The sequence below is a fragment of the Musca domestica genome, unplaced genomic scaffold, assembly GCF_030504385.1.
Source record: "Musca domestica strain aabys unplaced genomic scaffold, Musca_domestica.polishedcontigs.V.1.1 57, whole genome shotgun sequence".
NCBI classification, from domain to species: domain Eukaryota; kingdom Metazoa; phylum Arthropoda; class Insecta; order Diptera; family Muscidae; genus Musca; species Musca domestica.
In genome coordinates this window covers 5,310,792-5,337,471 of record NW_026712358.1, presented here as the reverse complement: position 1 = coordinate 5,337,471, position 26,680 = coordinate 5,310,792, and the positions used below count along the sequence as shown (strand labels likewise).

General features: G+C 33.4%; 2 protein-coding genes across 2 annotated transcripts; both read left to right on the top strand.

Annotated features, from left to right (window-relative positions):
* The first annotated feature begins 406 nt into the window (after window positions 1-406).
* Window positions 407-5,625, top strand: LOC101893115 (inactive hydroxysteroid dehydrogenase-like protein 1). The gene is made up of 5 exons (XM_059128700.1): window positions 407-668; window positions 1,025-1,147; window positions 1,260-1,370; window positions 4,835-5,286; window positions 5,345-5,625. The coding sequence occupies exons 1-5, from the start codon at window positions 509-511 to the stop codon at window positions 5,480-5,482; spliced, it is 984 nt and encodes a 327-aa protein (XP_058984683.1). The 5' UTR covers window positions 407-508; the 3' UTR covers window positions 5,483-5,625.
* A 4,305-nt stretch (window positions 5,626-9,930) lies between these two features.
* Window positions 9,931-25,360, top strand: LOC101892011 (hydroxysteroid dehydrogenase-like protein 1). Its single transcript, XM_005189364.4, has 5 exons — window positions 9,931-10,547; window positions 24,132-24,254; window positions 24,413-24,523; window positions 24,588-25,036; window positions 25,147-25,360. The coding sequence occupies exons 1-5, from the start codon at window positions 10,361-10,363 to the stop codon at window positions 25,258-25,260; spliced, it is 984 nt and encodes a 327-aa protein (XP_005189421.2). The 5' UTR covers window positions 9,931-10,360; the 3' UTR covers window positions 25,261-25,360.
* Window positions 25,361-26,680: the final 1,320 nt, after the last annotated feature.

The window sequence follows — 26,680 nt, the reverse complement described above, 5'->3', positions numbered from 1 at the left end:
AACAGTATGTATTATTTAATCATTTTCTACCCCCGTCTAAGCATAACTTTAATTAATGGCAATAATTTTAGAATTTACTTGCCACTGGAAATTTTAAGTACCAACTAATTTATGAATGTCTTTTAAAGCGATAAAAATTGTGGGTTTTATGTCAAAGATTTTGCAGAATATCATTTCGAAGAAAACTTTCCATACAAAATGCCATACATTTTTACAAAACAAAGTAAAGATTGTCTCTTCAAAAAAATAAAAATTACCAGCCACCAACACATATGCTGGGCCATTAATTGTCTAAGTGATGTCATATAAAACCATTCGCCGCACATTTATATTCCACCCTGCGATTCAATTGACAAATAAAATGTTTATTATTTTGCCACTGAATTGTTCGATTTTAACAATTAATTCGGTTAGAATAAAATTAGCTGTCAGTAATATTTTCACGTTGGCCGAAGGTAGATCTTGCCTCCCAAAAAATCTAAGTAAATAAATAAACAAAAGCCCGACAATGTCTTGTTGTTTAGAATTTCTCACAACTCTGGGGGCAATTGTTTTGCTTTATTTCCTCTATGAATGTTTAAAATCACCGGTTAAGCTGCTTTACTATCAATGGCTTGAAAGGGAAAAGAAATTACCACCTCTGACAGATAAATATGGCAAATGGGCTGGTAAGTATTCGAATACGCGAAAAAGTTGTATTACTAGGTAGTACAACAGAGAAAAAAATAATGAAAGGACTCTTTATACGGAGCAGGAATGAGAAATAAGTCAAAATGTATTTGCCATATCTTTCAAAAATTAGGAGATTTTTGGAATCCGGTTCTACACACGAATAATCTCATGAAATAAATATGAAGAAACTGTCATAAAAATATGCGTTTTAGGCGACACCTCGCCTCCTTCTTTGAAACCCCTATCACGTTTTGTCAGTATCATCATATTAACATGACATTACTCGTGTTTGGATCGGGTGTATTTTATTTTTGTATTACTGTTTTTTTTTTTTTTTCAATTTTAATTTTAGCCATAACAGGTTCTACAGATGGCATTGGCAAGGCATACAGCCGAGAATTGGCACGCAAAGGATTTAACATTGTTCTAATTGCAAGAAATGAAGAAAAGCTGAAACAAACGGCCAAAGAAATTGGTAAGAAAAGGATGGTAATAATATTTTACCTGTTCTTGAATGTATTTATATTTTTTTGAAATTCACTTAATTCAGCTTTGAAGATTAAGTAATCCTTGAGTTTTTTTAATAGAACAAGATTTTGGAGTAGAAGTTTCCACTATCAAGGCTGATTTTTCTCATGGAGCAGTAATATATGATAAACTATTTCAGGACCTGGAAAAGAGGCCAATACGACTATTTGGTAAGTTTAATTGTTATTGGTATTGGTATCATTTGTATCAGGGTTGGGCATATTGCACTAAATTTTTAGTGCACTAAAAATTAAATAATTAGTGGTAGTGCAAGTTTTAATTCCACTACCACTAAAGGGTTAGTGGTAGTGAAAAATAAATTGCACTACCACTAACCCTTTAGTGATATTAAAAAAAAAAAAATTGCACTATCACTAAATTTTAGTGGTAGTGCAATTTATTTTTCACTACCACTAACCCTTTAGTGGTAGTGGAATTAAAAATTGCACTACCACTAAATGAACAGTGATAGTGAAATTATTAGTGCACTAAAAATACAGTGCATTATGCCCATCTCTGATTTGTATGGCTTTAGTACAGAAAAGTATAAACACGTACAAATAAGATAAACAATTTTTATGTCCCATGTCTGTACCTTTGTATCCTAATATAATCATTTTTATCTGTAAAAAGATTGATAATGGTCTCAAAATACCGAAAAATCTCACTTTACCGGTATTTGAAGCCTCTATAAAAATTGGGACCCCGTATTTACCATTGGGTTAAATTTTAGAAATACCCCAGATAGGGTGGTATCCTTGACCATTCGGGAAAAAAATGAGAAAGGCAGAGAAATAAATCAATTTTTGTTTTTTTAATCAATTTATTATTTTGTCAGTGTTCACTGATATTATTAGAGTTAAAGTTTGGTTCTCCATTTCCGCCCCTTTGCTGCTCACACACTAAACTATGAAATTACTCGAAAATTGTCAAAATAGCTTAGGATTTCGTGTGTTTCACGTTCGCATCTCTTCAAAATCTCCCCAAACGGGTATTAAATTTAATGGCATATAATGAACAAGTAAAAAAGCTGTAAGTTCGGCCGGGCCTAACTTTTAATACCCTCCACCATTCCGTACAAATTGAGCAATTTCCAAAAAAAAAAAAAAAAAAAAAAACGTAAAATTAAATCCCTTAAAAATTCTGTTAAAATGTTAAAAATACCGACCTACATGGCCCATTTTCTGTTTTATGCTGCAGTATCTATTACGAACTTCAAATACCATTCCATTAATTAATGTCGCTAAAATCATCAAAATACCGAATATCGGGAGGTACCGTTATATGGGGGCTATATAATAACTTGAATAAAAAATACATGTCTGCAAAAAATTTCTATCTCAATTTGTTCGAAAGATAGCGTGATTACAACAGACAGACGGACATGGCTAAATCGCCTTGGAATTTTACGCTGATCAAGAATATATATACTTTGTTGGGTCTGACATGAGTATTTCAAGGAGTTACAAACGGAATGACAAAATTAATATACCCTCCATTGTATGGAGGGTATAAAAATATCATATAAATATCAAAAGCGTTCCTTATAGTTTTGATCGTATGTCTTTTATAGGGAGTCTGCGTATGTAAAGTACATCTATCGAGCTGGTGCCAACGGTACTTTTCGATGGAAGTATCCAAGTTTAATTCTATTCTAATTATCGAATTCGGAGATGGAGTGATCGGTACACTTTGTAAATAGTCATATATCTGCTATAAGCCTATTCGATACAGGCTAAAACTTGAACTTTGTGCGAAAATATACAATTCTGGAACCTTTCTCCGATAGCTTTCCCTAAAAGAATACCGTTTTAATGATCGTAACAGAGTCGTTCAATAAGCAGAAGGGTGAGATGTAAAAACTGCAACCAGGTTCAGACTGCTGTCATTTTTAAGCCACTCGTCCGACAGCTGTTACAATTAATCCAGTGACAGCTCATTATATTGTTATAAGTGCACAAAAACATTTTGGTGATAATTTTCCAGAAAAAAAGTTATTCGTGATGGAATTCAAGCGTGATAGTGTGATTTCTTTATATTTGGCTGGAAACCCACAAGTGGCTATCGTTAGAGGACTCCTGCATTTAAATGTGAATAAATATTTTGTGTCTCGTACCATCCGTAGCCCGACGTCAAGGAAATAGACGGAATAAAACAGCAACATCAACAGAAATGGTTCGAAAAGTAAAGAAGCGACTTGATCGAAACCCGTGTCGGAGTGGTCGAAAATGGCTCGTGAGCTGAACATATCGCAATATTCCATTCGGCAAATATTGAAAAATTAGCTCGCCATTGAAATTCCAAATAAATGCAAGAACTTACACCGCAACAGAAAGAAAATAGACTCAAAAGAGCTAAAGTGTTGCTTCGCTTGGCCGAAAGTGGTGAACTGCCGTTTGGGTTTCTCCGTCTCCGATGAGAAAACATTCTTTGTCCAACGGTTTGTAAGCAAACAAAATGATCGTGTTCACTTGCCAAAGAGGTCAGCTGAAAATGTGAACCTTCGGTTGGCCACTAGAATAAATGCCGAAAATTATCGCGAAAATATTCTGGAGGGTGTATTAAAGCCTTTGGCATGTAAAAATTTTGGCCTCACACCTTGGACATTCCAACAGGACTCAGCACAATCGCACTCAGCACGCTCCACCCAAGAATGTTTACAAAATGAGGTTCCGCGCTTGATTTCCTGCGCACAATTTCCACCAAAATCTCCGGATACCAATCTGTTGGACTGTTGTGTCTGGAGTATTTTGGAAAGCAAGGTTGGCACTAAAAGGTACCAACGTGTCGATCACCACAAGTAAGCGCTTAGCTGGGAATGGGCCAAAATACCGCAGAGCAACATTCGGGTAGCGTGTGATTGTTTCATTGGTCCTTTGAAGGCCATAATTCGTGCCAAAGGTAACCAATTCAAACGAATCTAAACTTATTCCAAAATTTGATGCCATTTCCGACATTTTTTGCTTTCATTTAATAAATTAAAAAATGTAAAAATTATGGCGTTTGCCTTTGTTGCAGTTTTTTATCTCACCCTGTACAACATAGGAGAAAATCTTATTCGTTTTTGAAAATTTTACTTTGCGAATAGTCGACTAATATCTCTGAATCGGGGAAAGATAATAACACAAATTTTTGCATTGTGGAAATCTTATAATTTCGACTATATTCGGGTCAAGGGTTGAAAGGAAGAGTCCGCATTAGTTAACTGTGACACTTCATAATATTGCTATAAAAATTAGATTGAGTTCGAAGATCTGTTTATGAGGTAGTGGGCTGATTCTGCCCAATCTAATCTCTCATAAACGGATAAATCAAGGACAAGAATAGAAATTATCGGCTGTCTCTTTCTGGTACTCTAGAAAATCATATATTTTTTTGCTCTTTACTTTGTACCACAAATTGTAATCGAAAAGTGGTATCCAGACTTGACACATATTAATAAAATGAATCGAACTTAGGTTTGATACAAAAATTAACAATTTCAAAGCATTAGTTTTTGTGCTCCTCCAAAGGTCCTCCTCCTCCTAAAGGTCAAGATTATTTGAGCTGAGGGTAAATATTTTTGGTCACGCGTTATTTTGATTTTTGTAAAATCCTCCAATTCATTCAATCTTCCTTCCCTTTTCCCTTTCAGTTAACAACGTCGGAATTGGTCACAATCCACCCGGCATAATTCCCATCTACGATGCCCAGCATCTTTGGGATATGATCCATGTGAATATTGCTGCTGTCACTCAGCTATCTCGACACTTTGTCAACTTATGGCTACGGCAAGGGGTGACAGGATGCCTTGTGAATGTATCATCAATACTGGAAATGCAACCCTGTCCTTATGGTTCAGTTTATGGTGCTACAAAAGCCTACATTGCAAGTTTTACAAAGGCCCTCCAACTCGAAGTTGAATCGTTTGGCATCACCGTCCAGTTGTTATCGCCGGCTGGTGTTAGGACCAAAATCAATAAATATTCTTCGTGGCTATTGAAGGGGAATTTAATAGTTCCCTCGCCCGAAGATTATGCCAAATGGGCTGTTAATACGCTTGGTAAGACCAGGTCCAGTACTGGTTACTTTTGGCATGGCATACAGGTGAGTGGAGAAGTATTTGGTTAAAGACTCCATTATTGATTTATAATTTCTCTTTCAGACAACTGTTTTGAAATTGATCCCTACCCGATGGAGAAGCGAATTAATAATAAAGTTGGCCAAAATAACTGTTGATGACACAACAAATATCAATGAGGATGATATAAGAAGAAAATATGGATTATCACAGAAACTGTGATTGTTTTCATCTCAAGTAAGATCATTGGTTGTAGCTTCTTATCGGTTCATGGTGGGTAAACCTTAATACGGACATAGTAATGGTTATATATGTATAAATAAGTTTTAACGATAATATTTAAGTAGAACCAATAAAACTTGTATTGTTTTGAAATAATAACTCTTGTTGATTCCCATTGGAAAATGACGATTAAATTCTAAACCAAGAGGAAGGAACGTTCTCATGTAAATTAGGGTATAAAAAGTAAAAGCACTATTAAAATATGGCGATACAAGATACAATATCTGCTCCGTGTTACTGTTATTACAATAATGCATTAGTTTTTAATTGCCAGAATTTTTAATGACAAAAGTAATATGGAAAACATTGTATTTAATTTATTTGCTTTTGAAATGTCTTGCTTCTATTATGAATATTTTTGATCGATGTCGTAAATTCAATAAATTCTACAGTTTTATACCATCCACCATACATAGTCTGGAGGGTATATTAAGTTCGTTGTTCCGTTTGTAACTCATCGAAATAATAATTGGAGACCTAGCAAATTATATATATCCTTGTCTTTCAAGAAGTTAAAAGAGTCAAAACCAATTAAGATAGGAAGCTAAAATTTTGCATAGATCAGTCTTTTCAGTCCACAATATTATATAGCTCCATATAACGGTGCCTCCCGATATTCGGTATTTTTATGATTGTATCCAATTTTTTTAATGGAATTGTCTGAAAATCCACACAAGGAGTTCCTTCTGAGTACTTTACACCCTGGAAGAGTATTGTCTGTCCACGTACGTACTGTATTGTCCACGATATCGTATATCCGCATATAAGTGTACCTCCCTATATTCGGTATTTTGATGATTGTAGCCAAAATTTTCAATGGAATTGTCTGCCAATCCACAAGAAGTTCCTTCTGAATTCTTCACCCCTAGAAGAGTATTGCTTATAAAGGTCTCCATATATTCGGTATTTTGATGATTTTAGCTACATTTTTTAATCGAATTGTATGAAAATAATTGTCTATATAGATTCACAATATCATATAAGCCTACAACGGTACACCCTGATATGATATGTGTTTTGATGGTATATTTGATACATATATTTCATATTTGAAGTTACAAATGGATACTACAGTCAATGACAGAAAATTGTCTATGCAGGTCCATATCTTCGTATAGCCCCCACATATCGGTACCTCCCCATATTACGTATTTTGATGATCTTAGGAACATTATTCGCCGGAATTTTTTTCAAATTTTGTATTTGAAGTCCCTAATGGGCACTAGAGTCTATGACAAAAAATTGTCAATGCAGGTCCAGGTCTTCGTATAGGCCCCATGTATGTAACGATTTTAGCTAAATTATTCACTGGATGTTTTTTTTTTTTTCAAGTTTCGTATTTGAATATTGTAATGGCGTATGACAAAAGTTGCCTATGCAGGTCCACGTCTTCGTGTAGACCCCAATATAATATTTTTAAGATTTTAACAGGATTTTGAACAAATTTTATTTATTTTTCGGAATTTCCAAATTAATTCCAAATAGAGGAGGGTACTTAAAATTCGACCCGTCCGAACATACTGCTTTTTTAATTGTTTTTTTTTTCTTACATTGTAAAAAGGGTTTTCATTTTATTCTTGAAATCTACACCTACCAATAGCAACGTATTTTTGATAACTACAAATCTGCATCACTGTTTATCGTGGACACAAACCCATGTCAACTTTTTGGAGGAACTTTCCTCTCAACATACACAAGCAAAATAACAAACTTATCGATAACAAGAATCATCGTCCAGCCATCCCTTACAAAAATATAAGCTATAATTTTTTTCAAATATGAAATGAATACATCGGTGACCGACAATATATATCAAGTTGCCAAACACCTTCAAATGACAAAAACATAATAGAGATGTAGATTTTCTACAAGAATGATAAATATCACGCTAATGCACAAAAATAATGAGGCAAGCAAGTACGAATTGATGAATTTAAATACGATAATACTTTCTTCCAAATCCCTAAAGTTTGGAATCAAGTCAGAAGTATTAAGAATATCAAAAAACTTTGGGAGACACTCTGGTACCATTTACAAACGAAAAGTACACAATTTCAGAAAATTAATGTGAGCACCCCTATGAGAATAAAATATGGCAAAACTGGTTTATATCGAAACATGTATTAATATTGGAATCTAGCCAAATATATGGCATATTGAGTTCGAGGAATAAACATATCGGTCGACTCCTTCGCAATATTTGTCTCATAATTAGGTAAGCAAAAATGTTTGAAATTTGAAAGAAGTTGGATGCTTATTTCTATTTTTATGAGAGTTTTGTTTTTCAAAATCATAAACCCCATATGGGCGAGGTACCAGAAGCAATGGTCCGGTCTCTACCATCTATATAACAAATCTTTCGTTGATAGAAATATTGAGATGTACCAAGTCTGAATAGAATCGCGTTTTATTAGCTTCAATTTTTGGCCCTTTGTCGGGGAGGTACCACAAGGAGTGGTCCGAAATATTCCATCTTTACACTAGACCTTGAGTTAATATAAATATTGTAATGTGTGTTATTTGAAGACAATCAGATCTTACATCACATTTTATAAGAGTTATAATTATTCAAAATTTTGACCCTTCACCCGACCTGGCATTGATGCAAATATTAGGATGTGCAAAATTTTGCCTTCGTGGGAGAGGTACTTGATGGAGTATACAGATATAGTAAATAATATTAGTATATGCAAAATTTGGCCTTCGTTGTGGAGGTTCTCAATGGAGTGGAACCGATACTGTCTATTTTCACACCCGACCTAGCATTGATGCAAATATTAGGATTTGTAAAATTTTGCCAATCGTGGGGGAGTTACTTGATGGAGTGGACCAATATTGTCTATTTTCACACCCGACCTAACATTATATTAATATTAGGATTTGCAAAGTTGAAGCAAATCGGATTACCCTTTCTCTTTCTGTGCAGTATAATATTTTTGGAAATTACAACCAGAAGTAGTGGACCGATCCATTTTCAAACTCGATCTAAGTTTGAAAATAATATAACGATGTACCAAGTTTAGATCTAACCAGATACTCCATTCGAGAGTTATCGTGCGCACCAGTCAGCAGACGGACAGAAGTACGGGCGGACATCGCCAGATCTACTCCAAATGTTCTGAAACGGATTTGGTCCAAAGAGATCTAGTGTCTAAACCCATTATTTCGATGAGGCACGTTTTGGATGTATCAAATAATATAGACCCTCTGTAGCCATATGGCTGAGGGAATAATTGTGTGTTAGGTAACATAGGTTGAGGTAGAATCGAATGATACCTCTAACTTGTTTTAATTTTCAAACAACCAAACGGTCTCCTTTGAAAATATTTAAAATTTACAGGTTTATTCGATATCACTTGCTTGAATTTGTGTAAACATCCACCTCAAATCACAAAGACGTAAATGATCAAAACGGCTAGGATTTTTATGCCGAAGGGTCCTGACTTTCAGTGAAACTAAGTTATAAAATAACAAGGAAGCAAAGACAGGACCATATAAAATCGATTGTTACAAAATGTTTTATTTCAATATCACGATTTAAATCCTAACATTTTCAAAGTGTAAATTTTTAAAAAAAATTCAAATTACATTAATTTTGATTGGGATGAACTTCTTACAGAGAAAACTACACCCTTATTGAGTTTTTTTAGGGAGTAAATCGAAAATTTTCTAAAATCAGCACCTATATTGATTATTTTTAGGAGGTGTTAAACTACCCACTGACAATCCGAAAGGTTACATTCCGTTGTATTTTGTGATTTAAACTGATGAAAAGACGGAAGACATTTTACGCTGATCATAAATATATATACTTTATTGTGTATCCAACGAATATTTTCGGAATAAATTGTATACCCTTCATTTTATTGTGAGGAATTTAATTAAATTTTATTATATTTAAATTTAAATTAGTATATAATTTTAATTCGTGTAATCGCTTACATATTCAACTCTGGGTGACAGGGAACAAACCAGTTTCAAACAAACTGTAAATAATTCTTATAGCCTTGATGAAGAAAGAAAAGGAGGAGGAGGACAACAAACCGAAAATGATATAAATAAAAGTTAAAACCGTTACATTTTATAAATAAGTTTCTTTATCTCGACAAAGCTAAGCTTCTTTTCATCGGACGTACATGTTCGTATCATACACATTTTAAAACCGAAAAAAGGTTAAAGACACAACATAAGCTTGACATTGTAGTTGGTTGCTTTGTTTGGCCGTCTGATAACATCAACCATGCCTGCATGGCTTAAGTCTTCATTGTCAAACCTGGCTTGATTCAAACCCATTACCGCAACAGCATTTGCAGCAAGCGAACCTAGTTGGATCGGCGTGCGATCGAAAGTGATGAAGCATGGAAACCAAATAAACAATTCGAATTGAAATTCAGTGCGAAATTCAAGAGGCTCGTGAACGGTTGATACAAGAGACAAGTGTTGGAATTGTGTGTGTTCAAATGTGTAAATTGAATTGAAAATAAACAAAAAATTGCATTCTTGTATCAAAAAAAAAAAAAAAAAAACCAATGTAAATTTTTGGAAAGAGTTGTTGTTGTTTGTTGGAATTTGATCAAACTAAAAAAATACTACCGATCATTGTGATTGTACAAAAAATTGAAAAAAACATAATCATCAATTGATAAGAAACGGCGTTAATCGAGTGACCGACCTCTGTGTTTTTATTTTTGTAATTTTCGCTATCAGTTGCATGAAGATAACCCACAGCAGAGTGTTTTTGTTGCTATAAAACTAAACAAAATTGTGCTCCCCTTAACGCTAAAAAATACATTTCAAATCAACACCCCGTAGTTTGCAATGTTATTCGTGTTCGACATGTTGCCTTTGCTTTCCGGTTTCATTTATTTTGTCGGAATATGGGCTCTGGCCGTATTTATTTACGATAATTTTATATCTGTGATTTCCATTATCAAATCTTTGCTCCAGCCATACTTCCAACCTCAGCTACCAACAACATTGGTCGACAAATACGGAAAATGGGCAGGTGAGAAAGTAACAAAATTAATTCGATTGATTAAAAACTAGAAAAAGAAATTCATGAATAATTCATAGACAATTAAACTGAAATTTGATTTAAACACTTTCCGAAAACGCGTGTGTGTGAGTGTGTGAAGAAATCTCATTAGAATGAAAATTAAAGCAATCGAAACAATGTCTAAAATGTCAAAGATTTCCAAGACTTGTAAAATTTTAAATAAATAAATCATCAGGGTCAATGGCACCATATCATTTTTTGTTAAGTTACAATTAAAAAAAAAAAAATAAAATAATTTGTGAAGTGCAAAAAAAATAATAAAAAAAAATTAAATTAACTCAATAAAATAATTGTTTGATATAAGAATCGGAAATGCTGTGGTGCAAAACAAAATTTAAAATCATGAAGTCGGCAGATAGCATTACACGAGGAATTGGATTTTTTTCAAGAAGAATAAAATTTTTATATTTTCCGCATTTTTAAATGTTAAATCAAATCTAGTTTATTTAAATTGGGGGAAAAATTTTGGCCAGAGTTTAAAATTGAATATAATTTGATTTGCTCTTTAAAGCTTTTCATGTAGTTAATGTTGACCTTTGATCAATGTGGTCTTCTTTCGGCTCTTAAAAAAAGTTTTTTTTTTTTTTTTTTTTGAATTAAACTCCTTATGATAAAAGGTAGTCGAAATATAGAAAATCGGACATCCAATTGTAATGTTTCAGTAAAATGAAATGGATTTATGAGAAATGCAATGTAAAAGAAATAAAAAAGCTGTAAGCTCGGCCGTGTCGAACTCTCTCCACCATATGGAATAAATTTGGAAACTTAAAAAAAGAAATAAATAAATAAATTCCTTTAAAAATTCTGTTAAAATCTTAAAAATACCGAATGTAGCCGTTATATTCAGGTCTATACGAAGACGTGGTCCTACGTAGGCAATTTTTGTCATAAGCCATTACAATATTCAAATACAAAACTTGAAAAAAAAATCCGGTAAATAATGTAGCTTAGTCGTCAAAATACCGAATATAGGGAGGCACTGGTGTATGGGGCCCATACGAAGACCTGGACCTCCATAGAAAATTTTCTAGCATAGAATGTAGTTCCAATTACGAACTCTAAATACGAAATTTGAAACAACTCCGATGAATAATGTCTTTAAAATAATCAAAATACGAATATTGCGACGTACCGTTATATGGGGGATATACGATATCGTGGACCCATATAGACAAATCTCTTCCAAGGGCTTAAATTCTTAGAAAGAACTTCTAGTATGGATTTTTGGACAGTTCCATCGAAAAGCGTAGCTTAATCATAAAAATACCGAATATAGTTAGGTACCGAATATGGGGAGTATACGATATCGTGGACCTATATAGAAAATATTCTTCCATTGGGTAAATGACTCAGATGGAATTCCTTTTGTGGATTTTCAGACAATTTTACTGAAAAATTTGCCTAAAATTATCAAAATACCGCATATCGGGTGGTACCGTTTTATGGGGGCTATACGATATCGTGAATCGACATAGTCCATTTTCGAACTTGAGCTGCCTGCAGACAAAAGACTGATCTGTTCAAAATTTTAGCTTCCTATCTTTATTCGGTTTTACTCTATGCGATATCGTATAGCCTCCATATAACGATACCCCCTCCTCCCACATTTTCGATATTATGATGATCTTAGCCACATTTTTTAATGGAATTTTTTGAAATACTACATTTCCTTCTTCTTTCTTCTGTTATCAAAGTATTATAATGTACCAAGTTTTAACTACATTGAGTACTTCGTTACTCATGTCATATCATTTATGATTATACCCTACACCACAAGGTGGTCGTGGTATTATGTCTTTGTGCATTTGTTTGCAACAGGCAAAAGGAAACGAGATAGACCCATAGTTCCTTTTGATGATCTGTATAGAATCACATTCTGAAATCATTTGCACAAATCATTTGTTTGGCCCAAGGACGAACCCTATTGAAATTGGAGATAATCAGTCAAAATTTAGATATAGCTCCCATATATATCTTCGTCCGATTTGCCTTTTATTGTGCATCAAACGTGTAATATCAACTCGAATAGTATGGAATTTTGCACATACAACCAAATTAGGCCTGAAAATAACTATGGCAAATTTGATCGAAATCGGTTCAGAAATAGCTATAGCTCCCATATATACTGTTCTTCCGATTTGTTATATTTGTTACCCACAGCCGTAATATGCACTCCGTAACAAAGATATTCAGGGAAATATATCAAATACAGCTCAGAAATATCTTTGCAAAATTTTATCGAGATCGGTTCCGATTTGGATATAGCTGCCATATATATTTTTTATCCAATTTCAAATTAATTGTGAACCAAATGGGCAATACAAGTCCGAATTTAAAAGATACAAATGGTTCGGCATATTTAGTGCTTTGAACTTTAAATTATAATTATAATCAAAGCGTGTGTGATTGAATTCTCCCATTAAAAAAAATTTAATTGTTATGCGGAGCTCTACTAAATTAGTAAAGTGGTGTAGGGTATCATAAAGTCGACCCCGCCCGACTTTAAGACTTTCTTTACTGGTTATTTTATGTTTTTATGTTGATGGTACCAGAATGAGAGGCCATATATATTACATTATACCAAAACATTAGGATTCTCGGGGTTTGATAAACGTCTTTGTGGAGGAGATACAAGAATTATTGAGCTCATATTCTTCATACTCGCACTTGAGTAAGTCTCATCTAAATATTACGAGGTGCTAAGTCGGGCCAACATCAGGAACTCACATGCCTCAATATGTGATTTGATTTTTGTCCAAAATATTGGACCGATATTGTTCTTCCCTTAATTGTTGAAAATATTACGATGTATCAAGTATGGATGAAATCGGACAATCCTTTCTGCAGATATCGTGCGCACAGATATACGGATAATGAGATTGATATAGCTTGATCGGATCCTTTATGTCCTAACACGTGTTTGGTCCAAAGAGTTCTTGACCGTTAGTTAGAAAAGAAATTTATTGGCCTATCAAATGATCAATTCCCTCTGCGGGTCTTCTCTTTATATATGAAAGACTTTAATCACAACTGCCCTAATGACAACAGATATTACCTCTAACAATCAAAACAATCGATTGATTGTCTATAAGACGATTAACACTTAGTGACTTTCCAAAAATAGTCTTACAGACTATTGCAAAATTAAATTTTACATCAACGTGTAATTGCCAATATTGCGAAAACATTACCAATGACAACAATGCAATTTTTATGTCCAGTCATGTGCGTATTCACTCATCTATTCATTCAATCAATAAAGTTTGTTCGACGTCGTTACCCTCCTGCTCTTATGCAACTTATTGCTATTTTGAATGCATATTTCAGGTTTCATTCATTTTTCATTTGTTTACTTATGATTTGTCCAAACAGTGCACAGTTGCTGAAACTTGTTTATTTTCATTTAGCCAAAATTAAATTGTGCTGTTATAAATTGGCCCACTGACACTTTTTTTCGGAATCAAGTATTATATTTACTCAGAACCCATTGAGAATTCATGTTGCCAGTTTGCATTATTTTAATGCTAAAATTTCGATGAAATTTTTTAAAAAACAAAGTTTGGAAGCTTGAAATTTTGAAAAATTTGGAACCTGTATTTTGAGCTTAAAAGGGGTACATTTTAAAACAATAGTACTAAATACGGTAAAAAATACTTATGATTCCAAAATTTTGCAAACGTTTTACAACAAGGTTTACATATATATATATATATATATATATATTATACGATATAACGTATATTTTTTTTTATTAATTTTGGTTTTCTTTTGTTGATAAAAAATCAAAATATTTTTTAAATTGTATCCAAGAAAAGTGAAAAATATAAATTTGTTTTCTTTAAATATCTTACCATTTTTTGTCAACATTCTGGCAATGCGTGTTTTTGTGATAATAATGCAAATGTTACGCAAAAAAATATAAAATTATCATAGAATATAAAAAAGAAGACATTGATAAATATGCGAATTCAAACTATTTGGAAAAATAAAAACCAGTATGGTATTTTAACAGAAATAGTACTTAATTAACAAGAAACAGGAATACAATTAAGAAATGTTGCCATAGAAACCATATATTTAAAGAGAAAAGTACAGGAGACTGACATTCCAGAATACCAAATGAGAATTTTTTATTTTAAATTTATTGATCAAGTTTTTTATGAAAGAAACGCAAAACAAATTTCGCACTCTTATTATTATGCCAAAACTTGGTTATATGTCGGCAATTGATTGAGGAGGCTGTTGTTTCAATGAGAAAGGCAAATGCTAATTGGTAATATATTATGCGTAACCTAGCGAAATAATTTAAATGGGACTGAAAATGATGCGATGTTCTATAAGTATTTGGCGGATCTTGTTTATATGGAAAGTGGATGTTATTTTGCCTAGCGCACAGATTTAAGACACATGTGTAATTTACTTGTTATATATAAATATAAGTTGCATTGTGTTAGTCATTTATGTTCTAAGGAATGCGGTAGCCGATTTTGTTTCTGTAAAATTCATATGAAAAGTGACTTTAATACGCAGGTTTATTTGTATATGTGTATATTTGTATGTGTATTGATTCATGAGTTACAGCCATTTTAGTGAATTCATTTCGAAATGTGTATTTTGAAATTATTTCATTAATTTAATGCCCAGACAAACGACCGAAGCTAGAAACTTAAAATTTTACATGTGGGTCAATATTGGTGTGTAGGGATGAGATAAAGCTCGGTTCTTGAAAAATAATACATGGAATATTTGAAATGTTGATATTTGGGTCACTGCTGGTGGGTAGGGTTAACATGAGTAGGTGCTTTTGATAATACGTACTATAAATACGTAAGGTACTAAATTAAGTAGTGGGTGAATAGATTGTGCTTGATTTCTGAAATTTGGCCTTGAGATTTGAAGGTGGTTTTGGAAAATCGTTCCTAAAAATGTATGAAAAGTGCTAAATGGTACGAAATTTGATATTTGGCATAGATTTGGTCAACTTTACAGTTTTTTCATTCAATTTAAGTTGTTTATAAAAACAAGTAAAATAGTATCAGTCGGTTTTGCCTGCAGATTTATGTCCTCAGCCTGAGTTATGACCCTTTATTAGGGATGCTCTGTAGCAGTCGGCCAATATTGACCAGATCAGGTACCAGAAGAGGTTCGCATATATATCATCTTTACAACAGATCCTGAATTAGCAAAAATATTTGGATGTGTGAAATTTGAAGAAAGTTTTGTTTTTCAAAATCTTGGGGGAGGTACCAGAAGAAATGGTCTACCTGGAACGATATGAACCATCTTCACACCAGACCTTGGGTTAATAAAAATATTGTGATGTGTGAAATTTGAAGAGAGCGGGATGCTTATTTCAGATTTTATGCTCGTTTTGGTTATTCAAATCCTTGACCCTTTATGGGGGAGGTATCTGAAACAATGGTCCGGTCTCTACCATCTTTATTAATGATCTTGTGTTGATAAAAATATTAAGATGTGTCATGTCTGAAGGTAATCGGATATTAATTTCGTGTTTTATTAGCTTCATGTATGTTCAAAATTTTGACCCTTTGTGGGGGAGGTACCGGAAGGAGTGGACCGATATATTCCACCTTTATACCAGATATTGGGTTAATAAAAATATTGTGATGTGTGTTATTTGAAGACAATCGGACACTTACATCACATTTTATAAGAGTTATAATTATTCAAAATTTTTGCCCTTTGTGGGGGAGGTATTTGATGGAGTGGACCGATATTGTCCATTTTCGCACCTAACCTACAACTTATGCAAATATTGGGATTCGCAAAGTCGGAGCAAAATCGGATAATCCTTTCGCTTTCTGTGCAGAAAATTATTTTCTTTGAAAATGTTGTTTTATGGAGGAGTACCGGAAGAAATGGACCGATATTGCCCATCCCCGAACTCGATCTAAGTTTGACAATAATATTATGATGTACCAAGTTTGGACCAAATCGGATACTGCCTTCGAGAGTTATAGTGCGCACCAGCCAGACAGACGGACGGACGTACTATATATCGACTCCAAATGCCCTGAAACAGATTTGATCCAAAGAGACCTAGGGTCTAAAACAGTTATTTCAACTAGGCACGTTTTGACAGTATCAAATGATATATACCCTCTGTAGCCATATGGCAGAGGGCATATTTCGGATACTTCCGAATTTTTATTAACTAAATCAAATTTATAATCCGATGAACTTAACTAAATAAATATTGGCACATGTGCTGGTGTTGACCCCAGAAGCCAGTTTTAAAAATTGGTTAAAATCGTTAAAGCTTTAGCTCCCATTATATGTTTTATCCAGTTCGAAAAATCCCCTCCATAAGAATGATATTCGATACATCAAAAAGATCATATAAATAATTTTTTTTTAAATCGAAAGCGGCTCAAATTAAGTATATCATGGAATTTATCTCTTCATTGAGCATGGCATATATCCTGCTGAACAACCCCAATTATTTTCGTCCTTTTAGAAAAATAGACATAATACTGAAATCCCTTACTGAACTAGTATTCACCCAGTAACATAGCCTCAATAGTCACTCCCTCCACTACAGCTGGTACTTCAGCGTTAAATTTATTAATTTAAACACAAATGGATGAACAACTAACCGGCTTTTTATGCTTCGATTAGGTTGCTGATGCGGTTACAGCTTTTAGTTCAGACGGCAAATAAAATCGCATGAATCGTGCGTTTAATTGTTGTTGCCGCTTTTGTTTTCATTTCATTCATCCCAAATAGTAGAAGTAGTAGTATTTTGTCTGTTTTCTCTTTATGTTCCTCTGTTTTTATTAATATTTAGTTATTTTTTGTGTAATTTACCATGGCACGCTAGATGACAGCTTAGCTTTTTTTTTTGAGTTTTTGTCGTAATGAAGTCTGAAACGGCCTTGCATTGTTTACACTCTGTGCTATGATATTAACTTCGTGAACCAGCAGTTGCCCTCGTATTCTCCACTGTATCCACTTGAATAAAGTGCGTGAAATTGTTTGGGATTTAAAGAGTTTTAAGGTTTTTTATTGTTTTCATTTCACGCAATTTCTGGTGGGGGAATAGAAAAACCTGAACAAAGTCAAGTTCAAGTCTATGGCAATTAATTTGGAAACACAGAATTTTATATAAAAACCAATGAAATATATAAACGGAATATAATTTATGCATAGCTATCTATTTCAAGTTTTGTGAAAGATTTAATATTCGATTTCAGTGTCAAACTTTTTTCAATAGATTATTGTTAGATAAAGAAAAAACTCATGCCAAAGAAAATATATCAACTAGATTGTAATAAAATTGAAATGAAAATTCAAACGTGTTGCAAGTACAATGGTGTAGAATTTGTCATGTTTTAGAAATTACGTTTTAACTCCTTAATATTTACAAAGGTTTAATAGTTGTAGTTAAAATTGGATTTTTCATGATGATTCTTAGCCGGTCACTTACTATATTCACAAAAAAAAAGATGAAGCTAATTCAATTAATTTGTCACAACCAACGCCCACGATACATTTGTATCGTGTTTCGTATAAACAATAATTAATTACTTAAAATGATACATACACATATATAGTAAAATAGGAAATCTCCAAATTATTCAACTAGTTAAGCAGACAATACAACATTTTTTGCAAATATTGAATGAGATGCATGACACAAGTTCACTGAACTACAATGTGAAGTTTTACAAATTAGAATTTGCAAAAATAAATTTGAATAAATTATGAAAGATATAAACAGCACAAACTTATACTGACCTCTGATATGAATGTTGGATGAGACGACTTTCAAAGGCAGTATGCTATATAAAAACATAACAAGTTAAAAAGCAGTAAGTTCGGCCGGGCCGAACTTTGAATACCCTCCACCATTTGGAATTTTTTCAAAAAAAAAAAAAAAAAAAAAAAAAAAATAGCCCTTATATTGGGATCTATTTTTTTTTTCAAAAAAATAAAAATAGTCGTTATGTTGGGGTCTATACGACGTGGACCTACATAGGCATTGTTTGTTATAAGCTAACCTTATTATAAACGGGTATAATGTAGCATCTTCAAAATGCCACATATAGGAAGGTACCGTTATATCGGAGCTATACGAAGACCTGGATCTGCATAGACAATTTTATGTCACAGGCTGTAGCATTCATTACGAACTTCAAATACGACATCTCAAACAATTTAGGTGAGTATTGTACCCAAAATCGCCAAAATAGCGAATATAAGGAGGTACAGATAAATGGGGCCTATACGAAAACCCGGACCTGCATAGACAATTTTCTGTCACAGACTGTAGTTCCCGTTACGAAATCTAAATACGTAATTTGAAATAATTCCGGTGAATAATTACGCTAAAATCATCAAAATACCGAATAATGGGAGCTACCGTTACATGGGGGCTATACGAAGACGTGGACCTGCATAGATAATTTTCTGTCTTAGGCTGTAGTACTCATTTCGAACTTCAAATGCCAAATTTGAAACAATTCCACTGAATAATGACGCTAAAATCATCAAAATACCGAATATTGAGAGGTGCCGTTGTAGGGGGGCTATACGAAGAAGTGGACCTGCACAGACAATTTTCTGTCATAGGCTGTAGTATTCATTACGAACTACAAATCCCATATTTGAAACAATTCCGGTGAAAAATTTGCTAAAATCATCAAAATACCGGATATCGGGAGGTACCGTTATATGGGGGCTATACCAAAACGTGGACCTACATGGCCCATTTTCAATACCAAAAGTCCTACAGACATACATCTGAGCAAAACTTTATTAATCTACTTCATTTCGTTCGGAAGCTAGAGTGATTTTCACAGACGGACGGACATCGCTAAATCGACATAGAATTTTATGCTCATCAAGAATATTATAGTTTGTGGGGTCTAAAATGTGTATTCGAGGTGTTAAAAACGGAATGACAAACAAATAAAAATTTCAAAAGCAGTAAACTATATAATATACATAACCAGTTAAGAAAGTCTAAAAGTCGGGCGGGCCGACTTTATGATACCCTACACCCCTTTGCAAATTTAGTAGAGCTTCACAAAAAAAAATAAAATTTAATTTAGTCCGAAGGAACTAATGTATAAGAAGAATATACTCCTCTGAATCGATTTCTATTACATTTAAATTTGAGCCTTTTCAACTCCGGCTTATATGTTAATATATTTTGTGCACAATTAACTTGAAATCGGATAAAGATATATGGGATCTATATACAAATCTGAGCCGTATTTAATATATTTCCCCGAATATCGTTTTTACGGAGTGTATATTACGGCTGTGGAGAATATATACATGGGAGCTATAGCTATATCAGAACCGATTTCGATCAAATTTGGCACACTTATATTCAGACCTAATTTGGTCGTATGTGCAAAATTCCACATTCGGTTATTACATGTTTGGTGCACAATAAAAGGCAAATCGGACAAAAATATATATGGGAGCTATATCTAAATTTTGACCAATTATCTCCAATTGCAATAGGATTCGTCCTTGGCTCAATCGAATTACTTGTGCAAAATTTCATCTGGATCGGGCAATAAATGAGACCTGTACTTTGTTTACAAAAATACATGGACAGATGGATGGACATGCATAAATCGACTCAGAATGCAATTCTATGCAGATCATCAAAATTAACTATGGGTCTATCTCGATTCCTTTATTTTCAGACTTTTCAGATTTTTTTTTGCAAATTTGATCAACTTGCAAATGTATCGGCTATTTTTCAATAAAAGGAAACTCTTTCTGCCAATAACATCCAACATATAATAGTGTCCTCTGATTTAAAACATTTCGCCTCTGCAGATATTTTTTCTGTATTGGTCTACTATTTGACATGGGAAATACAGCAGTATCTTTTTTATTCTATATTTCAAAGGCTTCAGGCTCGAATTTTAAAATTGGCTGTTAATTGTCAATATGGTAACATATTGAATAAAAACTAGAGAACGAAAAATTTTCCGAATTGATTCACACATTGAAAAACCAAAATATAACGCCCATAAGTGGCGCTCCCCACCCCAAGTGGTGTTCGTATTCATAGATACATATTTTCGTATAGCCTCATATAACGGTACCTCCCTATATCCGATATTTTAAAGATTTCAGCGATTTCTACCTCCTGTAGAAGGCCATTGTATACATTGTTTTCATATAGCAACCATATAACTTTACATCCCGCTACTCAGTATTCTGATGATTCTAGCTTTACTTTTTTACTTTTTTTCTGCATTGACCTGGAGCTGCAAGGCTACCTTTCCGAGCAATGGCAGACATAATCTTTCAATATCATCTATAAATTAAACAGTTTATAAATAATTTTGAAACACTATTTGTTTACAATTTACAAACAAACACACATTTTGTTTATTTATTGCATCAAATATGCATGTAAAAATAAACAATTTTATTACATTCCATGTGCAACTTCTTGACATTTAGCAGAATTTTCCAATAAAATTGTAAGAGTTAATGTGTGGATGTATGTGACCGTCCTCTATAGTATATATTGGTCATTGACAAAAATCTGCAAAAATGCATGTTTACAATGATAGTAGAAACATTGGAATAGAAAATAGCTTGTACTGGACTAAAATCATTTAAAAGTGGTCGTAGTTAAGTAAAATATTCCAAAAAAAGTATTTGTCATAAAATTCTGCTGTATGTCCCAGAATACATCTAAAGTCTATATCTTACCTGAACGTATTCGAACACAAGTGAAAATTATGTTATTATATTATGAAAAGCAGTTAAGTTCGGCCAAAGATTGAATATTCTCCACAATTTTGAGGGAAATTTTAAAAATTCCAAATATCAGACGTCACAGACGATGACATTGCCTATTTGAGATAATTCTGTGGAAAAATTTAGCTATTTTCATCAAAATATGGAATATACTATATACAAGGGGTTATGAATGAATGGGGGTTGTCCCCATTACTAGCTCCAAATACAAAATTTGTTACAATTCCTGTAAACAATGCGACACAAATCATGAAAATATCATATATCGGAAGTACAGTTAAATGGGTAGTAGATGTAGTCTCGGACAGTTCTTTTTACAGATGTTTCCTACATATAGGGACTAAAACGGTAAAACATCACAATTTCATGCATAAGAATAGGGCTAACTCGGTATAAAATCGAATGCTGATCAAGAATATATATCCTTTGTAGGGTCTAAAATGCTTATTTCAAGGAGTTACAGTTAATGATAAACCGCTTCAAAGTCGATTTAGCAGATATTCCCAATATAAAAGAATATTTTTGTGGATAGCTCTTCTTAATATGTACCTTTACTTATTGGGTTCTCTTCAAATTTTCCATATGTAATGTGAAGAGATTATTTGTCACGTCTTTTTTTACCAGTAGCCATATGGCTGCTGAGCATATATATCATGTGATGCTCCAGAAACGTGCCTCAATGAAATAACAGTTTAAGACCCTAGGTCTCTTTGGGACAAATCCGTTTCAGAACATTTGGATTCGATCTAGGGGTGTCCATCCGTCCGTCGTCTGGATGGATGACTGGCTGGTGCGCACGATATTTCTCAAAGGGACTATCCTATTTGATCCAAACTTGGTACGTCGTAATGTTATTGGCAAACTTATATTGAGTTCAGAGATGGGCAATATTGGTCCACTCCTTCTGGTACCTCCCCCGCAAATGGACAAAATTGTCAAAGAATATATTTTACCATATAGAAGACGAAATAATCATCAAATTTTGTGCAATCTATGCAATTCCCAATATCTGCATAAGTACTATGACAGGTGTGAAAATGGGTAACATCGGTTCCATCCATCATGTACCTCCCACAAAAGCGCTCAACATTTATAATAATTATAACTCTTACGAAAAGAGAAACAAGCATCTGATCCTCTTCAAATTTCACACATCAACCAACAAAAAATCTGGAGTGTAGATGGGATATATTGGCTCAATCCTTCTGGTACCTCCCCTACAGAAACGTCAAAAATTTCGAATAACAAAACGTTCATAAAATGCAAAATGAGCACCCGATTATTTTGGCACATCCCAATATTTCTATCAACAAAGGAACAAGTGTGAAAATTAAATATGTCGGTTCACTCCTTCTGGTACCTCCACTACAACGGGTCAACATTTTGAATAATTATATCTCATACATCTCATATAATTTGAAACAAGCATCAGATTCTCTTCAAATTGCACATATGTCCATATTTCTATTAAACCCAATATCAGTAATGAAGATGGAATATATCGATTCACTCCTTCTAGTACCTCATCTCAATATTTCTCTTAATACAGGATATGGTCTGAAGATGATAGATATCGGTCTACCTCTTCTGGTACCACCCCTATAAGGGTTCATAATTTTTAATATTTATTTCTCTGATAACTGGAGAAACAAGTTAGCGATTCTATTCCAACTTGGTATAGAACAGTGTTGGCATGTTGGTTCAGGATACCATAGTATTTTGTTGTTGCAAAATGGTCAGGCTTAATCCCAATATTGTTGTTTTTATAAAAACAACGTTTGTTTGTAAGTGGAGAACGATGGTAATGTTTACCAGGGGGTAAGGCAGGGAATACTTAGGGTCGGAAAGAGACACCAATCCTCATCAGTTCCCTTGTTTTTTGTCTGGGACATTCTCCCCAGAAGTTGTTTTAAAAATAACTTTTATGACAAAAAACTTTTTTTACCCAAGTGACGAGATCGTAAACTCAATAGAAGAGGAACCAAAGAATTACAAATAACTAAAATTCTTTTGAAAAATCTTCTAAATCGTTCATATAAACATTTTTATCCTTCTCCTTACATCTAAATATTTTTCTCAACCCGAGATCTGATGTGCATATGGAATTTTTCTGTCCACTACTTCCGGTATCTTCCCCACAAAAAACTAACATTTTTATTTAAAATTATTTGAAATAAATGTTCGACTTCTTTAAATTTTATATTACGTATAAAGTGAAGAGAGCAGTCGATATAATCCAAATCCGACACGTTTATATACGACTTATATCAGATTCGAAATGGACAATATTGGGCAACTCCTTCGGAAACTCCCCCATAAGGGCTCAATATTTTGAATAATCATATCGGAAGTCAAAATATATTTAAATAAACGGACAATAAGTGATTGATACTACTGAACTTGTTATTTTGATATTTTTGTTCCATAAGACTAAATTGAAACCTCTTCCCTGAAAACATATTAACTGTTAAGTCCGCTATAGTTAATTTTTCTTATTTAATGCATTTACCAGAGTTTTTATTGTTATATTCTTTAAACCAAAAAAAAAAAAAAAACACAAATTTCGTCACATATCTTTGTTAATATTAGGCATTTACTTTTACTAATTAACATTTAAGTGTTAATTACTTCATTTTCATTTCGCTTTCGGTTTTCTTCGGTGGTCGTTATGCTGTTTAGCCACATAACGGTTATTGCCAGCTTCTACACTTTATGTTTGAATACAAAAAAATCTCAAGCTTATTTGTTTGTTGTTTTTTTTTTTTTTTTTTGCAGTTATTACGGGAGCCACCGACGGCATTGGCAAGGAATACGCTAAAGAGTTGGCCAAACAAGGCCTAAATGTGGTGCTCATTTCACGTACCAAAGCCAAGTTAGTGGAAGTTTGTAATCAAATTGGTAAGTTTTTTTTTTTTGGTGAGGAGATATGTGAAAGCAGACAGACGGACGGACTACTTATCTGATGCATATAATCAAATTTTGGCGGATTTTAACGGTTGACTGAAGAAGCTTTTGTAATGTTTGGTTTTTATGTTATTTTTTTCATTGGCTTACAGAATCTGAATACAAAGTTAAAACGAAATGGATTGCCGCCGACTTTTCCAAGGGCAAAGAGGTTTATGGCCACATTGAAAATGAATTGGCGGGCATACCAGTGGGTATTTTAGGTAAGAGCAAAGAATATATATCCCATATCCTCTCTTAAAATTAAATGTCTGCTCTCCTTTCCAGTCAATAATGTTGGTAAAATGTACGATTTTCCCGATGCCTTGGAAAATGTCCCGGAAGATGTGTTATGGGATATTATCAATATCAACATTGGTTCGGTTACCATGATGACCCACATGATCATACCCAATATGAAGAAACAAGGTAAAGGTATTATTGTAAATATCTCCTCGGGCAGTGAATTGCAACCTTTACCCTACATGGCTGTATATGGCGCAACAAAACGTTTTGTTCGAACCTTTAGCTTGGCCATTGAACAGGAATTGGCCGAACATAATATCGAAGTGCAATGTGTCACCCCCTTGTTTGTGGTGACGAAAATGAATCAATACTCGGAGACGGTAATGCAGGGCAGTTTAATGGTGCCCAGTGCGGCGGCATATGCAAGATCTACAGTTTTTACATTGGGTAAAAGTAAGGAGACAACGGGTTATTGGTCACATGGTTTGCAGGTAAAAAAAATTAAAAATGTTAAAAAAACGTTAGAAAATTAAGGACGCCATTTTTTCAAAAGGATCTTACGTAATTAATTTTACAACTTTTTTTTAATTTCTTATTTTAGTATTTCATTATGAAATTATCTCCCGAACGTGTGAGGACGCGCATTGGCGGCCAAATGTGCAAAAAGCTGCGCCAGGAATATTTGGATACACAACTCAAAGAGAAGGCCATGTAATTTGAAAAGACTTCAAGTACCTTAGCTATGTATAAGTATTTTCTGTTAAATTAATATTATAAAATTTTAATGTATATACATAATGTTTGTAAGAAATAAAGAGAGAAATAAACAATGCTACTCAATTTCAAGGTCATTGTTCGAAAGGGAGAAATTTAAAATAAGAAAATATCTAATCCTTTTCTCCTTTTGTCCTTTTGTCATTTCCTTTCGTAAAATATTTTGAAGAGACCTTCTAATGATGGAAAAAATATTCCCCATTCACTATATATGGAATAACTTTTATAGGTAATAAAATCTCTACTATGAACCTTTATAAATATATAATATTTCTTAATCTTCTATGAACCTCCCAGAAGTCTAGTACAGACAGATTATTTGGAGAGAAAATGGTTTAGCGATCTAGACAACGCACGGTCGACGAAGGGGATTTTTTTGTAACTTACATGGTTATGCTATTTCGTTCGTGTAAAACGAAAGCATAACAAGTGGAGAAAGATGAAAATGATGAATGTTGTAAGATTTAGTTTAGTTTAGTTTAGTTTATTTCATACAAGTAATGCAAGAAGCTGTATTTAGCCGAAAATATACATTACAAATACATACAATATAGCAGCATACAAAAATTCATTTCAATTTTGTGATATAAAATTACTGTATCAAAAAGTGTGAATATCTAAACATATATCAGTAAAACAATTGGTTCCCCAAAAATAAATAATATAATTTAATTTAATTCAATAATGATCATTATTTTTAAAGAACTGCTACATAAGAAGAGGTTACAGTCTAGTTCAAGTTGCAGTGAATGATATGTATTTATTTTTAAATACACTGGATGGATAGACAAAAGTACGAAGCTGGACAGGAAGTACATTCCATGTCCGAGCAACCCTAACAATAAATGATCGTTCAAACACTAAGGAGGAAAAGCGTGGAATAACAATCTGTGTATGACGGGTTGAGTGAGAAAAAACAAAAGTGGTACGCAATACTACAGGAGAGTTAGACTGAATAATTTTATAGAATATCATTAATAAACGTTGCTTAACATATGTATTGAAAGTCGAACCTAAAAATAGTATTGAATAATTTGAGACGTGATCATAACGTTTTAGCCGATAAACGAAACGTAATACCATATTATAGAGTTTCTCAATCTTTTTAATGTTCTCTTGGCAAGTTCCAGAAACAACCTCAATGCAATAACTAATTCTGGACATAAGTAAAGCATAACCTAACTGCTTTCGAACAAATTGAGGCAAATACATATTATTACAATACAATTGACGTAATGTAGACATAACAACTGCAAACAGAGACTGAATATGGCTATCAAAATTTAGTTTATTATCAAGAATACAACCCAAACATGTCATCTCATCAACACATACTATGCTAGAACCATTCATATTAATTT